Source organism: Ictidomys tridecemlineatus, chromosome 6 (genome assembly GCF_052094955.1).
Source record: "Ictidomys tridecemlineatus isolate mIctTri1 chromosome 6, mIctTri1.hap1, whole genome shotgun sequence".
In the NCBI taxonomy this organism is placed as follows: domain Eukaryota; kingdom Metazoa; phylum Chordata; class Mammalia; order Rodentia; family Sciuridae; genus Ictidomys; species Ictidomys tridecemlineatus.
Window position 1 is genome coordinate 34,142,656 of NC_135482.1, and position 24,353 is coordinate 34,167,008.

Below are 24,353 nucleotides of genomic sequence, written 5' to 3' on the forward strand. Positions count from 1 at the left end.
TTTCATCTTAAATATATAGCCACAATTTTTCAATAAAGCTTTCCCTTATATATACACACCATGGTCTTGATTACAACGTGATTCCACTTAATTATGATGCCGTGTGAATTCTTAACTTCTCTAACCTTCTGCCCAATGGGAATTGTGAGAAAGGAATGAAAAAACTCAAGAGTTAGAACCTAACGATGTCAGCCATAAAGAAAAATGAGATTATGTCAGTTACAGGAAAATGGATGGAACTAAAGCCCTTATGTTAAGTGAAATAAATCAAACTCAGAAGGTTAAGGGTTGTATGTTTTCTCTAATTGGCAGAAGCTAGAGAGTAAACAGGAAAAGAAAGATGGGGATCTCATGAAAATTAAAGGAAGATCAGTAGTGAAAAGGGACCAAGAGGTGGAAAATGACAAGGGAGGGGAAAGAGCTGGGGAGTGATATCGGCCAAATGATACTATTGCATATAGAAATATATAACAACAAATCCCACCAGTATGTATAATGCACCAGTAAAAAAAAATGTGGGAATAAAAGAACAATAGAACCTAGAAATCTGATTGATAATATAATTAATGCTTAAGACATTTAAGCCATCATTGTTCTTACCATTGGGATTATTAAATTATTTTCTTCGTTGTAAAGAATTTATCAGTTTTTGAAGCATCACACAATTAATGTGAAGGGAATCAGAAGAGTCATTGCAAAACATGGTGTCTTGCAATACTGAGCACTTAAAAGAAATTCAGAGGCCCACTCTGTTACTTCCCCATTTTCCCCCCTGACATAGTCATAAGAGCTTCATTAACTTCCTTCTCTCTGAAGACACAGGGACACATCAAAGAATCTGAGCACATAGGCCTTACTAAGCTTCTTCCAATTAATTATCATAACAGGTTACCAATTTGTTCTCCAATTGTACTTCTACACAATCAGCCATAAAAAAAAAAAAACCAACAACACAGATTTCCTTATTTCTTTGTGTCTTCATTTCCGAGGGTTCCCTTGTCATGTAAAACTTCCATTAAACAAATGTGTATGTTAATCTGTTTTTTGTTACACAGGTCTCTGCCATGAACCATGTGATAGGCAAGGAAGACTTATTACATTACTTTTCCTTTCCAAAACAAAAAAAACAAAAAAAAAACCCACTTCCCATGTAAGTCTCTTTTAGCAACATCAATCCTCCACTTCTGTGCTCCCAGAGGACTGTACAGCCTCTAGAGAAACTGCCACACTATATCACTGTATTTCAATTAGTTGATGACATTGGGTCTTCTCTGCTATACTGTGTGGTCTTGTAGAGTACAATATGAAATCTCCGCATCCAGTCACAAAATAGGCACTTTACAGACATTTGCCCAATAGATGAGCTACTATGGCTAAATGAAACTGATCCCATTATTTGTACTCACCTCACACTAGTACTTTCATTCCTGTTTTAAAATTACATTTCTTGATATATGGTCTATATCTGGAGAGCAGGGCAGAAATTTTTAGCATTGCAGAGGGAGGTAGAATGCATATGAGAATAAAAACAATGGGCTAGAATTCAGTGAGGTGCTGCAAAAACAATGCTTAGAAGATGGATACAAAACTCATTCTTATTTTCTCAGAAATAGCTATTCTATTTCAATAGTAATGATCTAATTTATATCCATTTTATGTTATAGAAGTGTGACTACTCAAGGAAAACTTGAAATGAAAACAATTTTGATAAAGTTGAAAAGCAGTTCTCAGAAATGGGTATTATAAAGTCAAAAAGATACATGCTTCAAGATCTATCTGTTATCTGAGAATTAAATAATAGGTATTTAATACCTCATCAAAAATTAAAAAAAAACTTTTCAAAGAATTTTAAAAGTCATCCAAATGTAAAGTATTTAGAAAAACTAAAACCTGAATGCAAATGATACAAATTTATAGTGCTTTACACAACTAGAAAACATCAATTTTACCTCTGGAGTCGGGGAAGAAGCTTGAGACTAATAGATTTCTTGTTGGACTAGCTGTATCATTGGCATTCAAAATAGGAGATTAGGACAAAACCCTAGTATTATGATGCATCGAAATCCCAAAACTAAATTCATTGAGACTGTGCCTCTGAATAATGCTTCTCATTAGAAATGTACTTACATTAGGCCTCAGCCTGGCTGCCAGATCATAATACTTCTCCGCTGCTTCATTCAGGCTAGCCTGTCTGTAAGGAAAAAAAAAAATACATCTTTGTATTTTAAAATTGCAGATAGGTGAACAGAATCATCATGCAAAAAAAATATTAACTTTAAAAAATTACAATCACACCAATTAAAGAGTTAAGTCGCCCATACAGAAAACTAAGTGCATGCAATGAATGTGTTATTATGTTTAAAGCATTATAAATAGTATCTCAACATAATCCTATTCAGTAGGTATTGGTATTTTAAATTTACACATATAATTTTCTTAGCTAAACCACATAATGTTGAGACACCAATCTCAACATGATGTCTCAGAAAAATCTTCTTTTTAAAAAAGTAAGTTGTTAAAATATTTAGTTGAGCTTTTTATGGAAATAGTGAACATTTGCAAGTTTAAAAAATTTTGTTCATTTTATCTAGAAAGTCACTATCTGAGGGGAACCTTTGCATTTTGTATAGTCCCCCTCATCCCCCCACCAAAAGAAAAGCCAGATTATCCCTCTTTGCTCTCTGGCCACTAGAGTGGGCAACATGACCTAATTAATCTCAGATAATTGAACGTTCTCACTTGGAATTTTAATTCCTGACTGACAGGAAGATGAAAGGATGGCCATAATTCACTGACATTGTAGAAGCAATGTGGTTGTGTCCTGGCCAGACTCTCCCTATAAAGGATTGCTACAATATCACACTCCCTTGACCACTGGGGCTACCTTATTTCCTGTTGCTTCAAGCCTTCCTGCTTTCAGTAAATTAAATTCCCTTAGCCTTCAAACAGCTGGGTCAGCTATTTGAACAAATATTACATAAGTGATAAGACAAATATCACATGAGTGGCAAAGCTGATTTATACAAATAAGATGCACATTGAATTTTACAGATAAATCTGTTTACTGCCTATTCTTGTAATTCACAGGAAAAAAAAACTAGGTTCTGCCAATTTATTAACAGAAGAAATAAAATGTTAGATGTTGACAAACCCAGTTAGTCTTCAAAACATAAAATAAGATGGGTACAGGGGTACCTTCCTGTAATCCCATCTACTTGAGAGGCAGAGGAAGGAGGACAGTAAATTTGATGCCAGCCTGAGCAACTTGGTAAGACTCTGTCTCAAAAAAATTTTTTGAAAGGCAGGGGGATATAGGGTGTCCCAGGTTCAAACTCCAGCACCACTAAAAACAAAATAGAATGTTTTATGATCATACCATCATGTATCATTAGATACTTATTCAAAGACAGTAGAATATAAGATCAAAGGACCTTACACATGTGGAGCCGGAATCTTGTGACCATATTTGAAAGGTATCGAAGAAATGCTATAGGAAAATGCCAAATCAATTACAGATGCACACATGGCATAACTATGATTTGACAAGAGTAGTAAATGGTTGTAGGTCCTACATGTAATATGGAGTAATGTTCTCTTAAAACTGATGTGTCTTAAGCTTTTGTGACAAGATGACAGAGGTGAGTCACGAATAAAGATGATAAAACCAAAATTAACTTAGTCAATTAGAAAACCACATTGATGTTTTAAAAGAAAAGGCTAACTGGCCATACCTATAAAGTTGAATTTGTACTTTGGTCAAGCCAAATAAAAACCATAAATACATACCCCAAGCAACCATATAAATTATGGGAATAACTGAAGATAACATCTCTCTGGAGAGCAGGACACATTTTTCTAATTTTTAAAGGAAAAATAATTAGAAACACTGCTATTTTTTAATGGAAGTTTTAAAGAAAGTAAAAACCCTTGACCCAAGGCTCCACTGGACCCATGACATGTTACAATGTGCTGCTGCAATTTATATTCTCATAAATGTTAAAGTTCAATTTCAATATGTCAAGAAAAGTTCTTTAGTCTGGTATGAAACAGTAAAAATTCACTCACTAGGGTATTTAATGAAGGTTCCCTCCACCAAATTACAGAATCACTTTGGTTCAGATTCATTTGGAAATTTGAACCAGAATTCATGAGGTCATGCCCTGGAAGGGTTTTCTCTAGAGGAAAATACAAGGCATGGAGGTAGGAAATTAGAGTAACTTAATACTACAAAGAAGTCAGTTACTTTGAAGCAAGATCAACCAATAGATATCGAGCATAGAAAGTAAAGCTACTATTAATATTCATCTTTATGGGCATTCAATTAATAAGGCAGATAAAGATCAAAAGAGAAACTGGAGAATCCATTAGATGAAATGTCTTTAAAATAATAATTCAAATTTCAAAAAAGTTTCCCCCCCAAAAAAAGGACTATTAGTTTTTAAAGTCATCATATTCTTTGGTGGTTTCATGTATGAAAAAAACATTTACTTTGGAAGACCTAATTTCTTAAACTAGAAGAAGGATTAATTATATTCTAATCAAACGAAAAAACAAGTAGATTTATTATATATGTCATCCGACCATGAAAATTAATTTTCACTCTAGGACTTTGCTTCTGTTATTAAATAGTCTTTATTGACTACTATTTAGAAGGCATTCATGATGCACATAGGAAACTGCAGGGAAATCATGTCAGTTCTTCCTACAGAATGTTCATGTATGTCCTTGTTTCAGACAAAAGAAAAAACTCATGAGGCATACATGAAGACCCGTCCAATGTCAAGTTTGCACTATATGCTCTCCTTTGTATTCCCCTCTGCAAGAATCACTGGGAATACTTAATAAACCTTAATTTTACTGATGTCTAAAACGTCAACAGATTTTTGAAAATCCAGGTAAATTAGCAGTATTCTGCCAGCTGCTCGGGGGATTCTACTAATATTGTCAAGCTCCTCAACCATGACATGATTAGGAGGCAACTAAAAGATTCAGGTTCTCAGGTTATTAGGATATGGCTGTTTAAAGCAGCTGATAAGCTGGGTATGATGGCGAATACCTGTAATCACAATGACTCTGGAGGAAGAGGCAGGAGGATTGCAACTTTGAGGCCACCCTGAGCAAATAATCAAGTCCCTGTCTCAAAATAAAAAACAAAATGTAGCCGGGCATGGTGGCTCATGGCTGTCTGTAATCCTAGCCTTTCAAGAAACTGAGGCACAAGAATCACAAATTCAAGGCTTGGAGATGTGGCTCAGTGGATAAGTACCTGGGGTTCAATCCCCAATCCCTGCTACCAAAAAAAAAAAAAAAAAGCTGATAATGTATTCTTTCCCTACATTTTCATCCTTTTTTCCTTCACTGTTTCTTTTTTGGGACAGAAAATTTATTAAATTCTCAATCCAGGAATTTACTATTTCATTTGCTAATTACAACATCACTGTGAAAGCAACTGCTGTTATTAGTCACATTTTAAAGATGAAAAAAAGCCAAAACACTTCAAGATACTTCCCATTTTAGGAGATTAAATAGATAGATATGGAGGGGAGCCCTAAACCCCACTCACATGCAAGTGGAAGACTCACGTGCAAGTGGAAGACTCACGTGCAAGTGGGGTAAAAGAGAAACAGTTGCCTCTGTCAGGAGCTCTCCCCAGGCTGGATGTAGACAACCTTGTGCTTTGGCCATAGGACAAAGCCAAGAATTGAGATGGTGGAAAAGATAATTAATTCACTCACCTCAAGAAACTACCCTGGGAGCTGGGTTTGTAGCTCAGGGGTAGAATGCTCACCTGGCATGTGGAAGGTACTGGGTTTGATCCTGAGCGCACCCCATAAAAATAAAGGTATTGTGTCCATCTACTCTCTCTCTCTCTCTCTCTCTCTCTCTCTCTCTCTCTATATATATATATATATATATATATATATATATATATATATATATTTTTTTTTTTTTTTAAGGAGAAGAAACTACCCTGGGTCCAGACAGGAAACGTCCCTCATTTTAAATGTTATCTTAGGAGTCAACATTGAGTTATGTCATATATAGAGAATAAAGATCTAATCACTAATCCAGTAATAGACACCAACTAGAGATTCAGAGAGGGGCTCTTTTCTCACCACCAACTTATACCCATCTTATATGTTAGGCCCTCCTAACTTCATATTACCTAAACCTCTCAGGGCCAAAAAAAGCAAAGAGGCAGACAAAAAAACCTAGATGGTATTTGTGAACCAGACTATGAAACAGACCTTGAATTCCCAAGGAATAATTGGACTGACCTGATTCTATTTTTCTCCCATCCATTAAAATTCAGGTGCAAGTCAGAAACATATACAATAACAGAAATCACAAGCTTTATCATTTGCATATCATAGAATTCCACTTTTGTATAGAAGACTATAAAACTTCCATCTGTTACATATGTATTTATCTTATATATTTCATATGCCTAATTTCTCTCTCTGGTGCTGTTTGGTAAGAGAGAAGTATATTTTGGAACACAGGTTTATGACCCATTAGATGAATGAAAGAAATGTGGGAATAAATTGTTATGAAATAATAAGTTAATATACCCTATGGAATGCTTGAAGAGAATCTGATTAAAAGAATCATTCACAATTACCTACATTTTTATGTATTCTGTGAGAGTTGTAAAACTAAGTATTGCTAAATTTAAAATTACTTCCTGAAAAATATTTTCAAAAACCTCTAGTGCCATTTAGAAGTAGGACTTTCTTTAACTATAACTAAGAGTTGTGAAATATCAATTTTGAATTAAAATTACTTAATATGAACAATAGTCACTGGTTCATATAAAATATATTTTATTAAAAAATAGATGATTATTTTTAAGGATAACATGGGGTATTTCTTTTCAACTAGACAGATGTTCACTCTCATAATAAAACCACAGAAGGGAACAATAGCTGGGTTTTTTCTGAATTCCTACCAATCACTAACCTGATGTTTAGCTTTAAGTTACTTAAAGCTGCACTAATGCTAATTTCTAGCTAAGTTGTATAGTAGGGATAGAAGTTAAACTGAAATAGATGACATGGTATGGAAAATCTTAAAACAGCGAAACCAGAGTGACTCATGTAAAAACAATGGGCAGAAAAGATCCTCACAGTGAAACTCCTACAATACATTGTGACCTTTAAAACCTTCTTAGATGAAAACTTCTCTGTTAAGATACCAAAAACGGAGCTGGTGTTGTAGCTCAGTGGTAGAGCACTTGTCTAGCAGGTGTGAAGTACTGGGTTTGACCCTCAGCACCACATACAAATAAATAAACAAAATAAAGATATTGTGTTCATCTACAATTAAAAAAAAAAGGTTCCAAAAATGCCTTCGAGATTTATAGGTATCCATTCTAATTTTAAAAGTGAAGGATAGCATGTCAGAGAGAAAACAATGATTTAAAAAAAAATTGTGCTGATCATGTCATTCACCAAATTTCCCTCTAAATCAGAAATTTTACGATGTCAAACGAGATTTTGATCCCATTCTTCCATGGCCTCAAACCTTTCAGGGACTGCTTAGGAACAGTTAAGCCTCTATGGAGAAAGACCATGTTGAAAGTAGTCTTTTAATTTTGGAAAAAATTAAAAGGGAACCAATGTATGGATTTCAACTGCTATATTAGCATAGAGTAAATCATCACCTATGTTCAAGGTGTAATTTGGTGATGGAGGGGGAAGGAGTTGGGAAGAATGAAAATAGGCAGGATGAAACCTGTTCATGGTTGTAGTCTCAGCATCATCATAAGCATCACCTTGAATTTGTTAGAAGTGCCAAATCCCAGGTACCACCCACACCTACTAAATCAGAATATTCATTTTACAATGATCTGCTCATACATTAATACTGGATAGACATTGGGTTGGAAGACACCCACCTTCAACCTACTTTGCTTTAAAGACCTTATAGCTCATTACAAGTGGTTGAAATAAGACTCTCCTGACCAAGGTTGGCAGTAAAATACAATTTATAATTGGAAAAGTCCAGTGACTTTTGAGTGGTTTTTGGTTATTTGAAAAATGTTAAATAAGAGAGTATATGGCCTACAGGGCCCTGGAGACTCAGCTGTTCTTTTCCTGGTGGATTGGTTCCAGAAGGACTCTACTCCTGAGCAGATATCTAAATCAATATTCAAGTCCTTTAAATAAATTGGTGTAGTATTTACAGATATTCTATGCACAACTTCCCTGTATTTAAAACGTCTCCAAATTAGTTCTAATACGTACCACAACATAAATATTATACGAGTAGGTGTCATATTGTATTGTTTAGGGGAAAGTGATCAAAACCAATCCACACATGCTCAACACAGTTTTCCAAAATATTTTTGACTCATTCATGGTTGAATCCATCGATGTAGAACCCAGGGATATTGAGGGCAGACTATATATGTCTCTCGAAGATGTACAGATTAAAAGACACACACAAGTACATGTGAGCTCTTTGAAAAAGCAATCAATCCAGTTCTTTTTCTTTCTCATGTAAGAACTTAAATTTTAAGACTATGGATGTAACTCAATGGTACAACACTTGCCTACCACATATAAGGAGGCCCTAGATTGAATCTTCAGTACTGCCCTCTCCCCCAAACAAAAAGCATATGATACTTCCAGTCGAATTTATAAAGTTAGTATTTTTAAATTTAATGTTTATAGAATAAACAATTAAAAATACTATGTTAATTGAGTATAGAAGTTAAAAGATAATGATTCTTTCTCATATATTTAGTCTGCTCTCTAGAAACTTGTGAAGCAATTGGAACCAGTAGGTGGGTACAGTTTGGCTTTTCTTGCTGAGGGCCATTGCCAAGTAGGAATGACGCATCGATTTTTCCTTCCCAGTGTACCCCATGTTAAATGGACTTGCCTTGCAATTTCGCTGTTGACATTGCATGTAAGGTGACCCTGCTCAAGGACGAGGGTGGATCTAGATTTAAGGTGTATCCCGCAGGTTTGAGGAAGTATCCAGGTTTGAGGAAATATCCCGCTCCTTGGGCTTAAGGCGTTCCCGGTTTAAGACAATATGGGTTTTAGGGAAGTTGGAGGTTGAAGATTATTGCTGCTGGGAATAGGGTGTTCCTGCTGCTTGTTCCCGTTGAGTTCTCATGAGATTCAAATGGGATTTGGAAATAAGCCTAGTGGAGTAGGTGAATTGTGCAGGCAGATTTGGGATTTTCCCCTGAGCGTGTGTGGAGGCGGTGTGAGAGCGGGAATAAAGAATTGCTGTTTGAATCTACAAGGTGTGTGGTGGCTCGTGATTCTGTGCCAAGCCGAGACATTGGCATTTTCTTGCTACCTTGTAAGCATGTAGTAAGGTGAGAGCTTGTACCCTTATACCCAGAGATGAAAAAAGTGCACACTTTCCTCACCACTCAAGTGTGACCCCTCTCAGTCACTATACCAAGATGATAGCCCTAAAAACTTAATATTCCTTTGAAAATACAAACTTGAAGTTGTCTCCCCCATGACTACGAATCTAATTTCTAAAATGTATCATGTGAAAATAATTTAATAATATTAGAGAGATGTGACTATTTAGGATTTACACATCTGAAAACCTGGTATTCTTTATAAACCTCTTGTCCTTTAATAAATTCAAGAATCACAGCTTCCAGGTAGTCCTTCATTTGTAATGACAGAGGGAGCCAATGTGACACCGTGAAAACACATATCATCCTTGGCCAAAAGACCCTAGCTTTACCAACTGCTCAGTCCCACCTTTACCAACTCTGAGGAGGGTTAACTCTGAACCTCAGTATCCTCATCTATGAAATAGGGATATTAGTAGTTACCTGACAGACAAGTAAGCAGAACTAAGAGGTGACAGACATAAATGCAAAATACAGTGGCAGGCAGTCAGAAAATACTCAAATAAACAACTCTTCTACAAGAGACTATGAAAAGTGAATTCGGTAAAATTTGTTTTTTTTTTTTGTGCCTGTTCTTCTCAGGCATCAAATATATTCAAGCTCTCGCTCCAGCTTTGAGTTTAAAAAAAAGAAAAAAAAAAAACCTGAACAAATCTGTTCCTACAAAATGCTTCAACAGAATAGTTGATTCAATTGTTTATTCTCACAACTGTAGAGAAATAACTTCGCTGATTTCTAGAATTTGAATTCCTTTGATAATTTCCTTTGATGATAACCAAACTGATTTTTAAAAAAAGTCTCAGTGGAAGCACTGAGTACTTTTTCCATTCTACTTAAAGTACTGAAAGTACTACCATGTACTGTTAATACTCATTATATGAAACCACCCAACATCTGTAATCACCTCCCTGCAAATACAGTTGATTAATTAGCAGCAAGTGGACGCCACCTTCCCAAGCAAAGCAGAAGCCCCAAGTCCCTTCATTGTCTAACTTTCTTCTAAGCACATGACTCCAGTTCCAAAACTCAGATGCAATCTCCAGAGAATGGGATTCAGAAGTCTGCTTATAGGAGGCCACTGTGCCCAGGACAATCGCCTTTTAACATGTGTGGCACTTGCTCTGTTTGGTTCCTCATGGGTGATGGTGGCACAGCTCTGGGACTGCAAAAGCTGCTGAGGCCTGGGGAAAGCTAAGTGGCTGGGGATTACTCCTGGTTATGTCCAGTAGAGCTCCCAAGTCCCCAAAGAGAATCTGCAGGCCACACAGTACTCCTCAATATACCCTACTTCTGCTTAATCTGACCAGACTGGATTATTTACTTTGCATCTAAAAATCTGTGACCAGTAGAAGATGGGCAGTTTAGGAATGGATCTATTTTCATCAACTTTGCTTTCAAATGGTAATTGAAAGCCTTCATCCTGCCTTAGAAAATTTCCCTATTTAATGATAACTGCTTATTTGATCCATTCCTTCCTTCAGAAATTACTTTTATTAATACTTATATGTGACAAATAATATTATATATATGTGCTATATACAACATTTAATTATATACACATATTTATATATACATATAGTTATATATCACATACTAAGTATATACTACATATTTATATAAAACTATACATGCTACATGATTTATATATAAACACATGAGTGTATACATACTATATATAATTGTACAGTGTGTATATATATATATTTAGTGTAATTACATATAGTTACAAGAGTGAGTTTTCTATTTTCCAGTCTTTGAATCTGTCAGTCATCATTTTCACATTTTTATGATTTTCCATTGAGTGTTGGGGAAACATGGACACCTTCTATTTATGTCTATCAATTGTATACTGGCTTCTGTTGCAGATATAATTTCAAATATCCTATTACTCTTTAGTTAACTTTTCCAATGTTATAAAGTCCCACTTTCCAACTACTTATTTTACTTTCAGATATATTTTGTGTCAGGGTAAGTTAAGCTCTACTGTGGTAATAAACACATTATAATCTCTCTTAAGACCAAAAATGTTTATTTCTCACTCATTCAACCTATCCAGGTGAGAAGGTAGGTTTGGGTGCCTTAGATTACTTCTGTTACTTTTGGTTATTTGACTCCTCTAGTTTCCAGTCTTCCAGTAGGAAAAAGGGAAGAGTGCTCACTCTTGTAGCTTTGGTTCATCTGTGACATACGTCACATTTACACACATTCCATCCTAAGGAAGGCCTGGGCAGGTCTGCAACTTCAGAGAACTCGGGAGAGGGCAATCCTATTGTTCTGGGACAAATTTTTGGTGACCAGCATTACTACTACTTCCATAGCTCCTAGAGTTCTGGTGAATATCCTTGAAACAGGAACTAGGCATGTTCTAAAAGGCCCTTCAGTTTTTATAGTCAGTGTGCTTCACTAAGCAGCCTAACTCTGATACCTCTGAGTTGTCGTTCTTACCTGAAATGCTTAATTTAAATCATATATCTTAAAACTTTACATCTGCTTATTCTACAGAGAAAGCTCTTTGGGTATTACTGCGAGTTACAATGGTTCTGTCAGAAACTTCTCAAATATCAAAACTTTTGAAGGTCCCAATCAGATAAAGATATGCCCCTGGAAGGCTAGCCTCAGGCCCTCATTTCTTTCCATCAGTTATATCCAGAGGCAGTCACTTAAAAAAAATTTAGAATGAACAAATTTTTCTCCTCCCTTGTTAATAGATTTTTTTTTTATTATTTCAATAAGAAGTAGCCAAAAAAGGGAAGTTAAATCAGTATGGTGGAACCATATCTTGCACTATAGGCTGTCTCTAAATTACTGATTTGGAACATCAGACAAACCATAGATCCAACTAACCAAGTCAAAAAGGGGGAGACTTTACCCTTTTCTTCACATAAACCTGGTTATTAAACCTTGCCAATTTTGTCTTCTAAAAATCTCTCAAAAGAACTGAGCTCTCAAGGGAAGAATGACTATCAAAATCAATTTAGGACTTTGGCAGTTGCAGGGGAAACTATATGTAACATACATAACAAAATTTTGATAGCTAACTATTTTGATAAAACTACATTAAAAGATACAAAAACCTTTCTTATGCTTTCAGCAAACAAAGTGCTGAACTTTCTTTACTGATAAGAGATGGGTGTTCAGCTTGCATAGTAAACACTGAAGAAATATTAGAATTTGATGGAGCTGAAAAGCAGAAAAGCTACATAAAATTAGTCATGGGGACTGCCACCAAACTGTGTAGGATATCATTGTCAGGCTGTTATGGTCACGTGTGCAGTCAATATAGGAGGGCGTTGAGTGACTGAAACTTAATGAGGAATGCAGACTGCAGAAAGCTGGAAAGAAGGTTCTGAAAAATAGATCCTAAAGATTTCCACGTCTCCAACACGTAACAAAAACTTTCCACTGTTTTCTAAAACTATGGTAAGTCAGAAAAAATTACGAGTGATGGATGTAACAAGGACATTTTTTTGTAATGTTCTTATAATGGGTTTCCACTGGTAGACCTTGAATTCCAGATACTGATTTAATATGTACAAAAATGATCTGTTGATGAAAATACTTATAATAAGTAAGATGAATTAGCCTACAGAAACTTGTGCTTTCCCATCCTTACAAATGGTTTATTGTGAGTAAAAGCATACTGTTTTATTCATGAAGAACAAAAAGTCCTCTTCCCTGCAATATCACCTAACCTTGTCATGAGAATGGAAGTATTTTGTAAAAATTATCCTTGCATTGAAAGTTCTTGCAGATTGACTATAATTCATTTTATACAGATACTAATGATCAACTGAATTTTGACTTTTCTGTATAGGTGTCAACTTTTTTGGGGGTCATCATCAAAACAAGTGCCTTAGCAATGCTAAATACTAACAGCAGAGTGAAGGCATCCAACTGCAACCTCATCGTGTACCCCCAACTCCCAGCTAGGCTTTACATTCCTTACTTAAACTAACAAAAAGCTAAGCAAGAGGTCCTGAAGATACAGTCTAATAATATTCTCAAATGATAAACACAGTCAACAAAATTTGCTTTAAATATTGGTTCCTGGGGTACAAGGGGAAGGGGTAGAATGTGACTAGAAAATAACATGAGGGATGTCTGTGACAATGGAACTATACTGTATTCTGACTATGATGATGGACACACAAACCTGCACATATGAAGAAATTGTGGAGAACTAAACACACACCTATACAAGTAAATCTTGGGAAACCCAACAGAGCCAGGGGACTGAATAAATATCAATATACTTGTTGAGAAAACATGCTGTAGTTTTGCAAGATATTATCAATGATGAAACTGGATAAATGGTACAGGAGATTCTCTGTATTATGTGGGAAGCAATCAATGAGAAGTGTGTGGACTGAGCAACATTGGCACCATTAGGCAGGGAAGCCTGGTCTTAGGAACTCCCAGGTGGAATCCACAAATTGGAGAATGCCCACTTCACCTTGGCTCCCTGTTCTGAGTCATAGCTCACATTCAAGCACAGCCTTAGAGAAGGGAATGACCTGTTAAGAGCCAAATAGCCTGCTTACTCCTACCCATATCCTGGTTTTCCTGAAGAAGCAAGCACCCAGGCAAGACCCCTCCCACATTGAAATCTTATACCTACCCATCCCTTTTGATCTGTATCACCATAAAGCATGGGCTCCATTTTTGTTAGAAGCCTTACCCTCTTAACCGATTGGCTTAACCGGTCACTGCCCCTGCTCTTTAAAAAACATATCTGGTCTTTTGCGTTTATTTCATGGTACTACTTTCATAGCTTTATTTAGCAGACAGACCCATCCCTCCTAGGGGTACCCATACTCTTGCCCACATAAGATGTGAGCTAGAGTATTATATCTTACAACTACATGTTATTGTGTAATGATCTCAAAGTAAATGTTTTAAAAATAGTTCATCTACTTTTACCAAAAGCCATTTATGTATGTATGCTGGGGATTAAACTCGGGGTTTTGTGCATGCTAAGCACATGTTCTACGGCTGAGCTACTCCTCAGATCAAAAGTCCTCATTTAAAAATCACCCAAATGTGAACCAACTTCTCTGCTATCTTTCTTACCTTGTAAGAATGATCTTCATAATTACAAATCCATCAGTAGAAGATAAGCACAAACACCATAGCATGAATGTCACTTAATGAAGCACTTGGTGGTGGGGGGGAATTTAATGGAATGAAATTCAGTAAGAATATGGGTAAAGGAGTACACACTGCTAACAGAGCAAATACTGCTTTTAAAAAACTGTATAAATCGTTTGAGTTTTGTTAAAGCATCCTCCTTTAACCTAAAACACTACTTATGGATGCACTGTCTCTCTTTATATTCACAACAAAAATAGTTTATGTGCCTTTTTATTTTTTCACTATTGCAATTAGCTTCTGTAATAACCCTCTGAAAATAGAAACAGTAATGGTCTAGAAAATGTATTGTTTCACAGCACAGCAATAGTACTGATTACAGGGCCATTTTAAGTATTTCATAGGCCATATGCATATTTGTATTTGATAATCCTTCCAACTATCAAACACATTAAAATGCATCCACATACCATATTCAATAATAATTAATACAAATACACAAATATGCAGATGCAATTGATTAATTGACATAATGTTTTGTTGTGGAGACATTTAATTAGATAATTATTCAATTCAATTTTGCAGTTTATCTTTTGTATTTTCTGACCAGTAATTTTGGAGGGAAGGAAAAGCAAGTTGAGGAGGGAGTCCTCAATGATTTTCAGAATACTGAGAGCTCATATGCCATGTGCATTGATCACTAGACTATAATGAAAAAAATAGTTCTACTTTTCTCATGGATCTGCAGCCTGATTGACATTTACAATATAGAATGCATAGTATGATATGAAAAAAAATAGTATAATTATTTTCTTAAAAGCAGGGCATTGGTCTTTTAAGGTGTAGTAGCAAAATCTGACCTGAGCATGTGGGCAGCATTGAAGACAACATCAAACTCTGTACTATCCAGCTCAGCTGCTTTTTTTGCCATTTCTGCTGCTTCTACGAGGCGAGCTTCTTCCAGAAGAAATTGACCTACAAAGTACAAGAAAGTGAGCTTCAACTCAGAAAATGGTAATTGTAGAAAATGATAAAGCTGCATTTAGAAAAGAGTAAGTGCAGTGGTAAAGGTGATTTGAAGCTAAGATGTAATGTCACGCTCATTATTTAGTCATATTTTATGTGCCTTTCCTTTAATTGCAGAACATTGCAAGAATTTCCTTTTCTTGAAATTCTGTTTCTTAAATGTTCTGCAGACTACTCGTATAATGAAAATGAACATATTTAAGGGTATATTACAAATGTGAGTTGATTTTAATAGTACTTTAGAATAGCTTCTGACTCTGGCGCACATGCACAAGCAGGTCTATCCATACTGATATATTTATTTCTTACATTTCAGTTATTGAAAGAACATAGGCAGGCATGATAATGACTCACTCTGAATTAGACTTAGTAACAGAAGTGGAAAAAATATTCCCAGGCTCAAATTTTTTTGAGACTACTTTCAGGTCAGCCTTGCAAGGTTAGAATTATTGCAGACAGAGCCACACAACTCCTTAAAATTGCACCTCAAGAATTGCTATGTAATGCTATCCTGAAAACATATTGCAAAGAAAAAGGAAAAAGTTGGGTCCAATTTTAAGGCTGTAAATATGTTTATAGAAACAATAGATTGCATTGCTTTTATACCTAGGGATTTACTAAGAGCAAAATTAATGATGTTAAGCTTCATCTGATATGGATATTCAAATAAAAAACAAAATAAGGGAAAAAGGGTATGTTGAAGTCATCTATAATACTTCCAGGCTTATGGAGTTGTGGTCTAATTATCATCTCTTGTTGTGTGGGATTCCCTTTTTGTTTAAAGTTCAGGGCGTTAAAACTAGAAAAAAAATTGTTATAAAAAATGAGTTGCAAATCATGAGCTACATATAGAAACACAAAAACTATAAAAATGGTAAGTACTGATGGCTGTTGAAAGAGCCTGTTATTTACTGTTCATCTAGTAAATATTACAAATTGTCTTTTAACCCCAAAATATCTCCTCGTAAAGGGGGAAATATGTTTTTTTAAGGATTTATAATAACCAGTAGTCATGGCTTAATTTAAGTATTTTAAACTTTGATTAGTTAAAAGCTGGTGAGTAAAGATAAACCTGTGATTATAAAGCCTACTATTTTAAACTAAAAGACAGGACTGGGACTTGGACAAGGCTTAGCTATTTCTACAAAATATTTCACATTACTTTCTTACATTCTGGGCCTTACTCATCTCCCAAAACAAACAAACATAATTTTAGGGCCAGAAAATTATTAAGGAAACAGAGTTAGTTGCAAATAAACATTTATAAGTTTAAAAAACATGTTTTTTAAAATTTGGGTATAAATTGTCCCCCAAAAGTTGATACTAATGCAAAAAATATTCAGACAAAATGATTGGATCATGAGACCTGGAACTTAATCGGTCCATCCTAGTTTGAATGGATAGAATGGTGGTTGGTAACTGTAGGCAGGTGGAGCATGGCTAGAGGAGGTGGTCAGAAGATGCCCTGGTTCATCTTCTCAGTGCTACCCTGCCAACCCTGGCCTCCTTGCTGCCATGAAGGGAGCAGCTTCTCTCTGCCATGTGTTCCCCTCATGATTTGTGTCTTCCTTTGGGTCCAGAGCATTAGAGTCAGCCATCTATGGACTAAACCTCTGAAACTGTGATCCCCAAATGAATTTTCCTTCTTCTAAGTTGTTCTTGTTGGCTGTTTGTGTCACGGCAATGCAAAAGCTGACTAAAATAATAATACTTATTAAATTCTTGTATATGCTAATTTTATACATATGTAGATATGAGATCAAATTTAAAGTATATGCTTTTGTTCAAAAAAAGTGAAACAAAAATTAGACAATATGTGGTAACTAAAAAAAATACTATCTCCTCACGTATTTCTTAATCATTGACACATCTATAAACCCATCTTCTATTTAGTTATTTTTGTTAGAGATTATTTTTTAAATTAAAACAGTATTAATAACTACTTGTATTCAAAAAACAATATTTAACTAAATCAATGCTTTGATAATTATTTCTGGGATATTTAAACAAAGAACAGTGTAGGAAATTAATTATTCTTCTTTTTTCCCAGGGAGCTATTAATGCTGAAGTGTAACAAATTAATAATAGGATAAGGCAACAGTTAATTGAATAATGAAGGTTATTTTCTTAAAATCCATTTCTCCAGACTTAAGGGGAAAAAGCAAATATATTAATTATGGTTAAAACAAAAATAAAGAAAATATATAGATCTATTATGTTCACACAGAAAAAGAGAAGGACATTGACAGGTTGTCTATATGAGGAAGATAATGGTAACTGGTAACACATGAGGTCAGTTATAGGCATGCTCAGGGCAAAGCCTTCCAAAAGCTTTGTCAATGCCAAGCATATCTTTTAGGTTCAACAAACAACAACAACAACAAAACATTAACTACTGTGTAAAATCAAATATGCTACTTCATCACAATAGCATTCTTTATGTTTAAGTAGCAATGCCATGTAATATGCATTTTGTAAACTGTTTGCCAAGTCTAGAAACTACCCTAAATATATAGTGTATCATTGTAAATGCTTACAGTAAAAATTCTCATGTGAACATTTTAGACTCTATATCTATCATATTACTTTTTAAACAAATAGTATCACAGCATATTAGTTATGCATTTCCACAATTCTACCCCTCTTCTCAAGAGGCCATATTATCTCAATAGTATAAGTGTATTATTAAGTGAAGTTTGTTATTTTTTAAACTGAATTTGAATGCCTGTACCAAGATTGAAAGTCAATTATTATTCTACCATGTTATACAACTACTGATTGGGTGTGTGTATCAGAAAAAGCCTGACCTTTCCAGGTTTTAACAATGACTGATCTTTAAAAGGATGCAGTCCAGAATTGTTGGAAAATAGAGTAGTAAACATTTCAAATATACAGAACCAAAACAAAAAGAGAAAGAAAAGATACACTAGCTTTCTTCCTGATAACAACCCAAAGAATCTCAATGTATTTATTTTGTGGAATAACAAGGAACAATTTTGCCCTTACCCCTTCTGGGTAAGACACAAATCACTCCTCTGCCAACAGATTTTCGTATTATTTCTTCCCGCAGAAACCAACCTCCTTGAACTACTCATGCTTCCTGTAGTGTACTCTACTGCTTCACATTCTTATTGGTCTGGAATATGTGGCTTCTCAGGTTTCTTGTTCTCTAACCCTAACCCTAAGCCTAACCCTTCTAATTGCCATTTCTGTTTCATCTTCCTATAATAAATAAGTATCTTTCATTTTTGGGCCCTAAATACTTTCTTCTCTGTGAAGTCTTCTTACACCAATTTCTAATAAGTTTACTATAGTATAATTTATCATCTAACCCAGAGCACTTAATAGAGGAATATTATTAATTATGCTTGAACAAGGGTATTAATCAGAATTGTCTGAGTATGACCACTCACTTAGAGCACAAGTAGCAAGTCAGGCCACTGGGAAGTGAACTGTTTGCAAAATAAGGTACTGAACCACTGCTAGCAGAAGACACAGGAGCTCTTCAATGAAAAATTACTGTTGAATCTACTGACAGACAGATCCTACAGTATTGTGACAGGAATATCTGCTGGAGCTCAAAGAGTGTGGGTACTACAAGTTGGAACAGGATTCTGAAGGAAAGAGAGAAAACGAGGAAGGTAGTCATATCATAGAGTCAGTGCTCACTGGTGGATTTAGCTGGATTCATTTCATTTAGTGTCCATCAGAACCACTAAGACAGAGAGCAAGAGTCCATTTCCAGAATTTCAGAGGCAGTAGGTCTGGATAAAGCCTCAAATATGCTTTTTATTTTATTTTATTTTTTTGTACCAGGGATTGAACCCAGGGGCACTCAACCACTAAGCCACATCCCCAGCCCTGTTTTGTATTTTTATTTAGAGACAGGGTCTCAGTGAATTGCTTAGCACCTTGATGTTGCTGAGGCTGGCTTTAAACTTGGGATTCTCATGTCTTAAACTCCAGAGCCGCTGGGATTTCAGGCCTGTGCCACTGTGCAAGGCTCAGATGCTAATGCATGTTCACACTTTGAGAATTAGTATCTTATAAACAAAACAAATTTTCCTCATACCCTGGACTCAGATTACACTTGGGATTAGCCACAAGTCCAATTTAGGTCTTCTGGTCATCAACTGTACCTGGCATGTCCTTCCCTCCATTATAAACCACAATGGTTACACTCATGTGTAGGTAGGAAGATGCATATATCATGATGATGTAGTCATTAAATACAAGTTTATTCTTTCAAAACTCTCAAGGAGAGTTAAGAGTTTTATCTTTCACATTCAATGATAAGATTTCTGAGAAACCACTTCTTATTCACATACAGGAGACAAGCACATCCTTTGTGTTTGGTAATTGAGTTGAATTGGAAATAAAGAAAATTTTAACTAAAATATATTTTGTTCTGGTATTGTTGCTACCATGCTTTATTTCTTTGGTTTGCAGTTTGTTGTACCAAGTTAATTATCATCATTTTACTTCATTTTCTCAAGTCAAAAGGAAGAACAAAGGAAATGAAAAAACAAGTTGAGAACTTATAAAGAAAAAATCCTGTGAGTAGGGAACAACAGAAGATGATTCAAAAAGAGAAAGAATTCCCAGAGATCCAGAGATAAAGAGTCTAAGTCTCCCCATGGACTGAAGTGAGCAGAGGGAAAAAGCAATGGATAGTTCAGGATTCAACTGTTTTTAACAGCTGAGTCATGCCTTCTCTGGACATTTCTTTCACTCAATGAATCATTACAAACTACTTATTAGGTTTTTTTAAATCAATATTTCAATGCAACAGGCCTGTGAAGATCAATCCTTCATTAATTCCTGGATGCGAAAAGCTCTGCCTAGCTAGGCATGATAGCATACGCCTGTAATTCCAAAAACTTGGGACTGAGGCAGGAGGATTGCAAATTTAAGACCAGCCTCGTCAACTTAGTGAGATACAGTCTCAAAGTAAAGTTTTTTAAAAAGTGGGCTGGGGATATAGCACAGTGATAGGGCATCACTGGGTTCAATCCCTAGTACTGAGGGCCAGGGCTGGGGGGGGGGGGATAAGGGGGGAAGGAAGCAGCTATGTCATGAGGTAAAAATCTGTGAAAATGTAAAGTGGACTAAATCATCAAATCAAATATTGCTTCATAAAATTTTTCCAATTATACTCCATAGATTAGTTGGGAGTGGTCATGTACACAAAAACAGTTCCCCTCAGATGAAGACTAATCATTGAAATATATCCAGAATCATCTGACCTCTACCTGTACCACTCTGTCTCAAACTATTATTTTACCTTGGATTACAGCAATATCCTCCTACATGATATCATCCCTGTACTTCTGCCCTGGACTCTATAGGGCATTCTCAAAACAGCACTCAGAGCGATCTTATTAAAATGGAGGTCTAAAAAAAAAAAAAAAAAAAATGGAGGTCTAATTGCATCATGCTATCACTGTGAGGTTTTTTTTTTTTTTTTTTTTTTTTTTTAAATCAACATCCAAGAATCCTTACCCAGGCTTTACCCATCTTGACATAACAATACTATGCCCTTCCCCACTTAACCTTCTTCTAACAAATCAGAAGAACAAAGATTTGCTCTAGTCTTTACTTTGCAATTTTCTTCACCTGGAATGCTCTTTCTCCAGTGGGTCACCCACTTAACTTCCTGGCACATTGTGAGAATTTAATAAATCCATGTTTAAGAACATGACTGAATTGGTATTTATTTGGTAGATATTTGCTTCATCTTCAAATGAACAAGACAGCATACATTACTACACACTTTCCCATCCACTTCCTCATACCTTACAGTGATTTTTAGGTAGGGCTACAATAAATGCCCACAAGCCACAAGTGGTGGACATTCACCATCTCCAAGAGTATGATTCACAGTGAAGTTTTTTTTTTTTTTTAATATTTGTACTAGGGATTGAGCCAAGGGGTGCTTAGCCACTGAGCTACATCTCTAGCCCTTTTTATTTTTGATTTTGAGACAGAGTCTTGCTAAGTTGATTTGGGCCTCGCTAAACTGCTGAGGCTGGCTTTGAACTCTTGATCTTCCTAACTCAGCCTCCCAAGTTGCTTGGATTACAGGCATGGCCTATCATGCCTGGGCACAGTGAAGTTTTTATGATGGTTCCCTCTGGACTTAATATTATATGGCTCTGTTTTTAAACCTCTGATTTTCTCTTATAGATTCAATTACATCTTCAAAGGTATATTAAATTCAAGGCAGTTCAAACTATGTAATTTGGCTAACATCTATCATATTCCATTATATTGTGGAATACATTCAATAATCTCAGAAGAGAAAGAAATAATTTGGGAGGGAGTAGTTTCCTCTATGGGTTAATATATCCAGGAAATTTACACTGTGTTTTCTATACATAAGATGGAGTGCTACTTGCAGGGGGTGAGGTGGGGATTTACAAAGATAGATTGGAACTCTTTAAAGAATACTGCATTTATCAGTGAATTAAACAGATTACAGTGATAGTTAATGTCAAAATGCATATAAACCTGAAAGAGGAGGTTGCAAAATAGTATAGGTGAAATGCATCATTTTTTGGTGGAAGTGATTTTTTTGGTTTTGTTCAACTTATAATTTAAGTTGAATAAACAAAGAACAAAGGGGTCAAGTAAGGATATTGCTTGTATGTGACCAAGAAAATACAGATGCATAGCTAGCAGCCAGATTATGAGCAGGACATTACCAGCATTCCAGCAGCAACTTTCTGTACCTGAGGATCATCTCAAGGACTCAGATGATTGGAACCGGAAAAAGGCCATGGCAGAATCTTTGTGGCAACTGATTTCTGTGACATAGTGGTAGCAAGATGAGCAGAGACAAAGGGCTGAGAAAGTCTGCCATGGTGTTTTATGGGGGGAGGGAGAAACACATTATCTGGGGATAAAGCAGTGGTTAGGATTTAGAACTGCTGTCTGAAGGGGATGCTGCTGTGGAGAGGATGTGTGTTATTGTGCACTTCCTGTGCTGGAGAGGATTAAAAATATGGAGGAAATTCTTCTCTTCTGTGCCTCTGCGGGAGACTGGCTGAGTGCTATTCTCTGAGCCCCCAGTCACCCTGGCATGTTAGCTATGCTCTCCCTTTTTTTAACCAACCTCTCTCCCTTCCTATTTGATTAGTTTTATTGCTTTGAGTATTTGTGCTCTTGACAGCCTGAGTTAACAAAAGTGCCATTTTCCTGAGACAGGCCTAAGGTGATAAATGTGCCATAGTCTCTGGCCAAGAAAACAGGTGGTCCAGGTGAACAAGGAAAAGACACCCAGGAGGTCAATCTGGACTGCTCATTGTAAGGTCAGGAGGCAGTGAATTTGTCCCAAATTGGACAGGTGGCAAGGAAGGTGTCTAGTGCAAAGGAGATTAGAGACTCAGGGTACTGGAAAAAGAGGCTGAGAAGGTAAGCAGCACATTATTGAATTTTCTTTCCCTGACTCTTTCTGAAAGGGTCAGGAGATGCCAGAAAACCATTCATATAATGATGGTGACTGTCCACAAGGGAGTTAGAATGGGACAAGGTGGAGAAGAGAGAAAGGGTGGCACAGGAGAAAGAGGATAAGAAGTGAGGGGAGACACAAGAAGGGAAAATAGCACAATCCCATTAGTACGGATCAGATCATAAGTAGATTCAACATGGATCAAGTGTTCTTCAAAGAGGAAAGTCAGCTCAAACTGAGCTTCCACCGCAGTCTTACCACCTAAACATGAAGGGAAAGAAGCCACAAATGAGAGGTATGACTTCATGAAGGATACAGAGTGAGCAGCCTCAGTTAGTTATAGGACATTGGAAGGAATGAGAGGAGGGAGAACTCAAGAATTCAAACACAGTCACTATAGTCAGTGCTATAGTTAGTGCTATAGTCACTAATGCAAAAAGTACACCACTGAGACCAACTTGACAAGGGAATGGCCACGCAGTGGGGTGGCTCATAGAGCCCAGGACTCACACCCCCTCCCTGGGAAGAGCTCCCAGTCCTTCTTCTTGGGTTTCCATATCCTCTCATTGGGCTTTCCAGATTGGCCAAACAGGCACAGAGCACTTAATGGTAACAGACACAAACTTGGAGAACAAATGTTTGAATTAAGTAGCAGGAAGAAAAAAATGCAAATCAGAATCTCAAAAATCATTCCATCAGTAAACCAAAATAGCTAACACATACATATTGTGTGGGTGTAGATGTGTGTCTTTTCCCATTTAATCATCACAAAACAAACTTCACTGATGCTACAGAGTTCTCCCTGAAGAGCCACACTGAGATAGGCAGTTAAGGAGAAAACAACTAGGACTGATCCGGTTTAAGTGAGCATGTACTTACATTAATGAAAACAATCCGTATTTACCTTATGCAGCTGTATGGCTTAAATACAAATACCCTTTTCATTTGTAATTTACTCATAATCCTCATTTTTCTTGCAATTATCCCCATCCTCTCTGGGCCTTCTGTCTGTATGTTGGTGGGTAAACATTCCCCTTTTTCTTAATTCTACTTTTCTACTCAGCCTCCTCTTCCCTTAAATTCTTTCTGTCCTTATTTTTACACTGAATCCAAATTTTTCCTTAACAATTTATTCATTTTACAGAATATATTTATAATTTTAAAATAATAAATGTCCATTCCTATGATTTGCTGAACATATTATATACTAGTGACTTCATAAAATTAAATGAATCCTCCAACTTTAGTCAGAGTGTCTCATATCTCAAGTAGATCAATCTTTATTTTTCAATTTTTTTTCATGGTTGATGTACTGTATTTTATTCACTTATTAATATGCAGCGCTAAGAATCAAACCCAAGTGCCTCACACATGGGAAGCAAGTGCTTTACCACTGAGCCA

The 24,353-nt window shown here is 36.0% G+C and overlaps 1 protein-coding gene across 3 annotated transcripts in view; it reads right to left on the reverse strand.

The window, feature by feature from the left end:
* Tmtc2 (transmembrane O-mannosyltransferase targeting cadherins 2) overlaps nt 1-24,353 on the reverse strand; it is a 376,362-nt gene that overhangs the window by 46,950 nt on the left and 305,059 nt on the right. For all 3 annotated transcript variants that reach the window (XM_005324409.4, XM_078053055.1, XM_040280265.2), the window contains 2 exons: nt 15,337-15,451; nt 2,128-2,191 (listed from right to left, as the gene is read on the reverse strand). In XM_005324409.4, the coding sequence (XP_005324466.2) occupies nt 2,128-2,191; nt 15,337-15,451 (179 nt within the window). The remainder of the gene's footprint in view (nt 1-2,127; nt 2,192-15,336; nt 15,452-24,353) is intronic.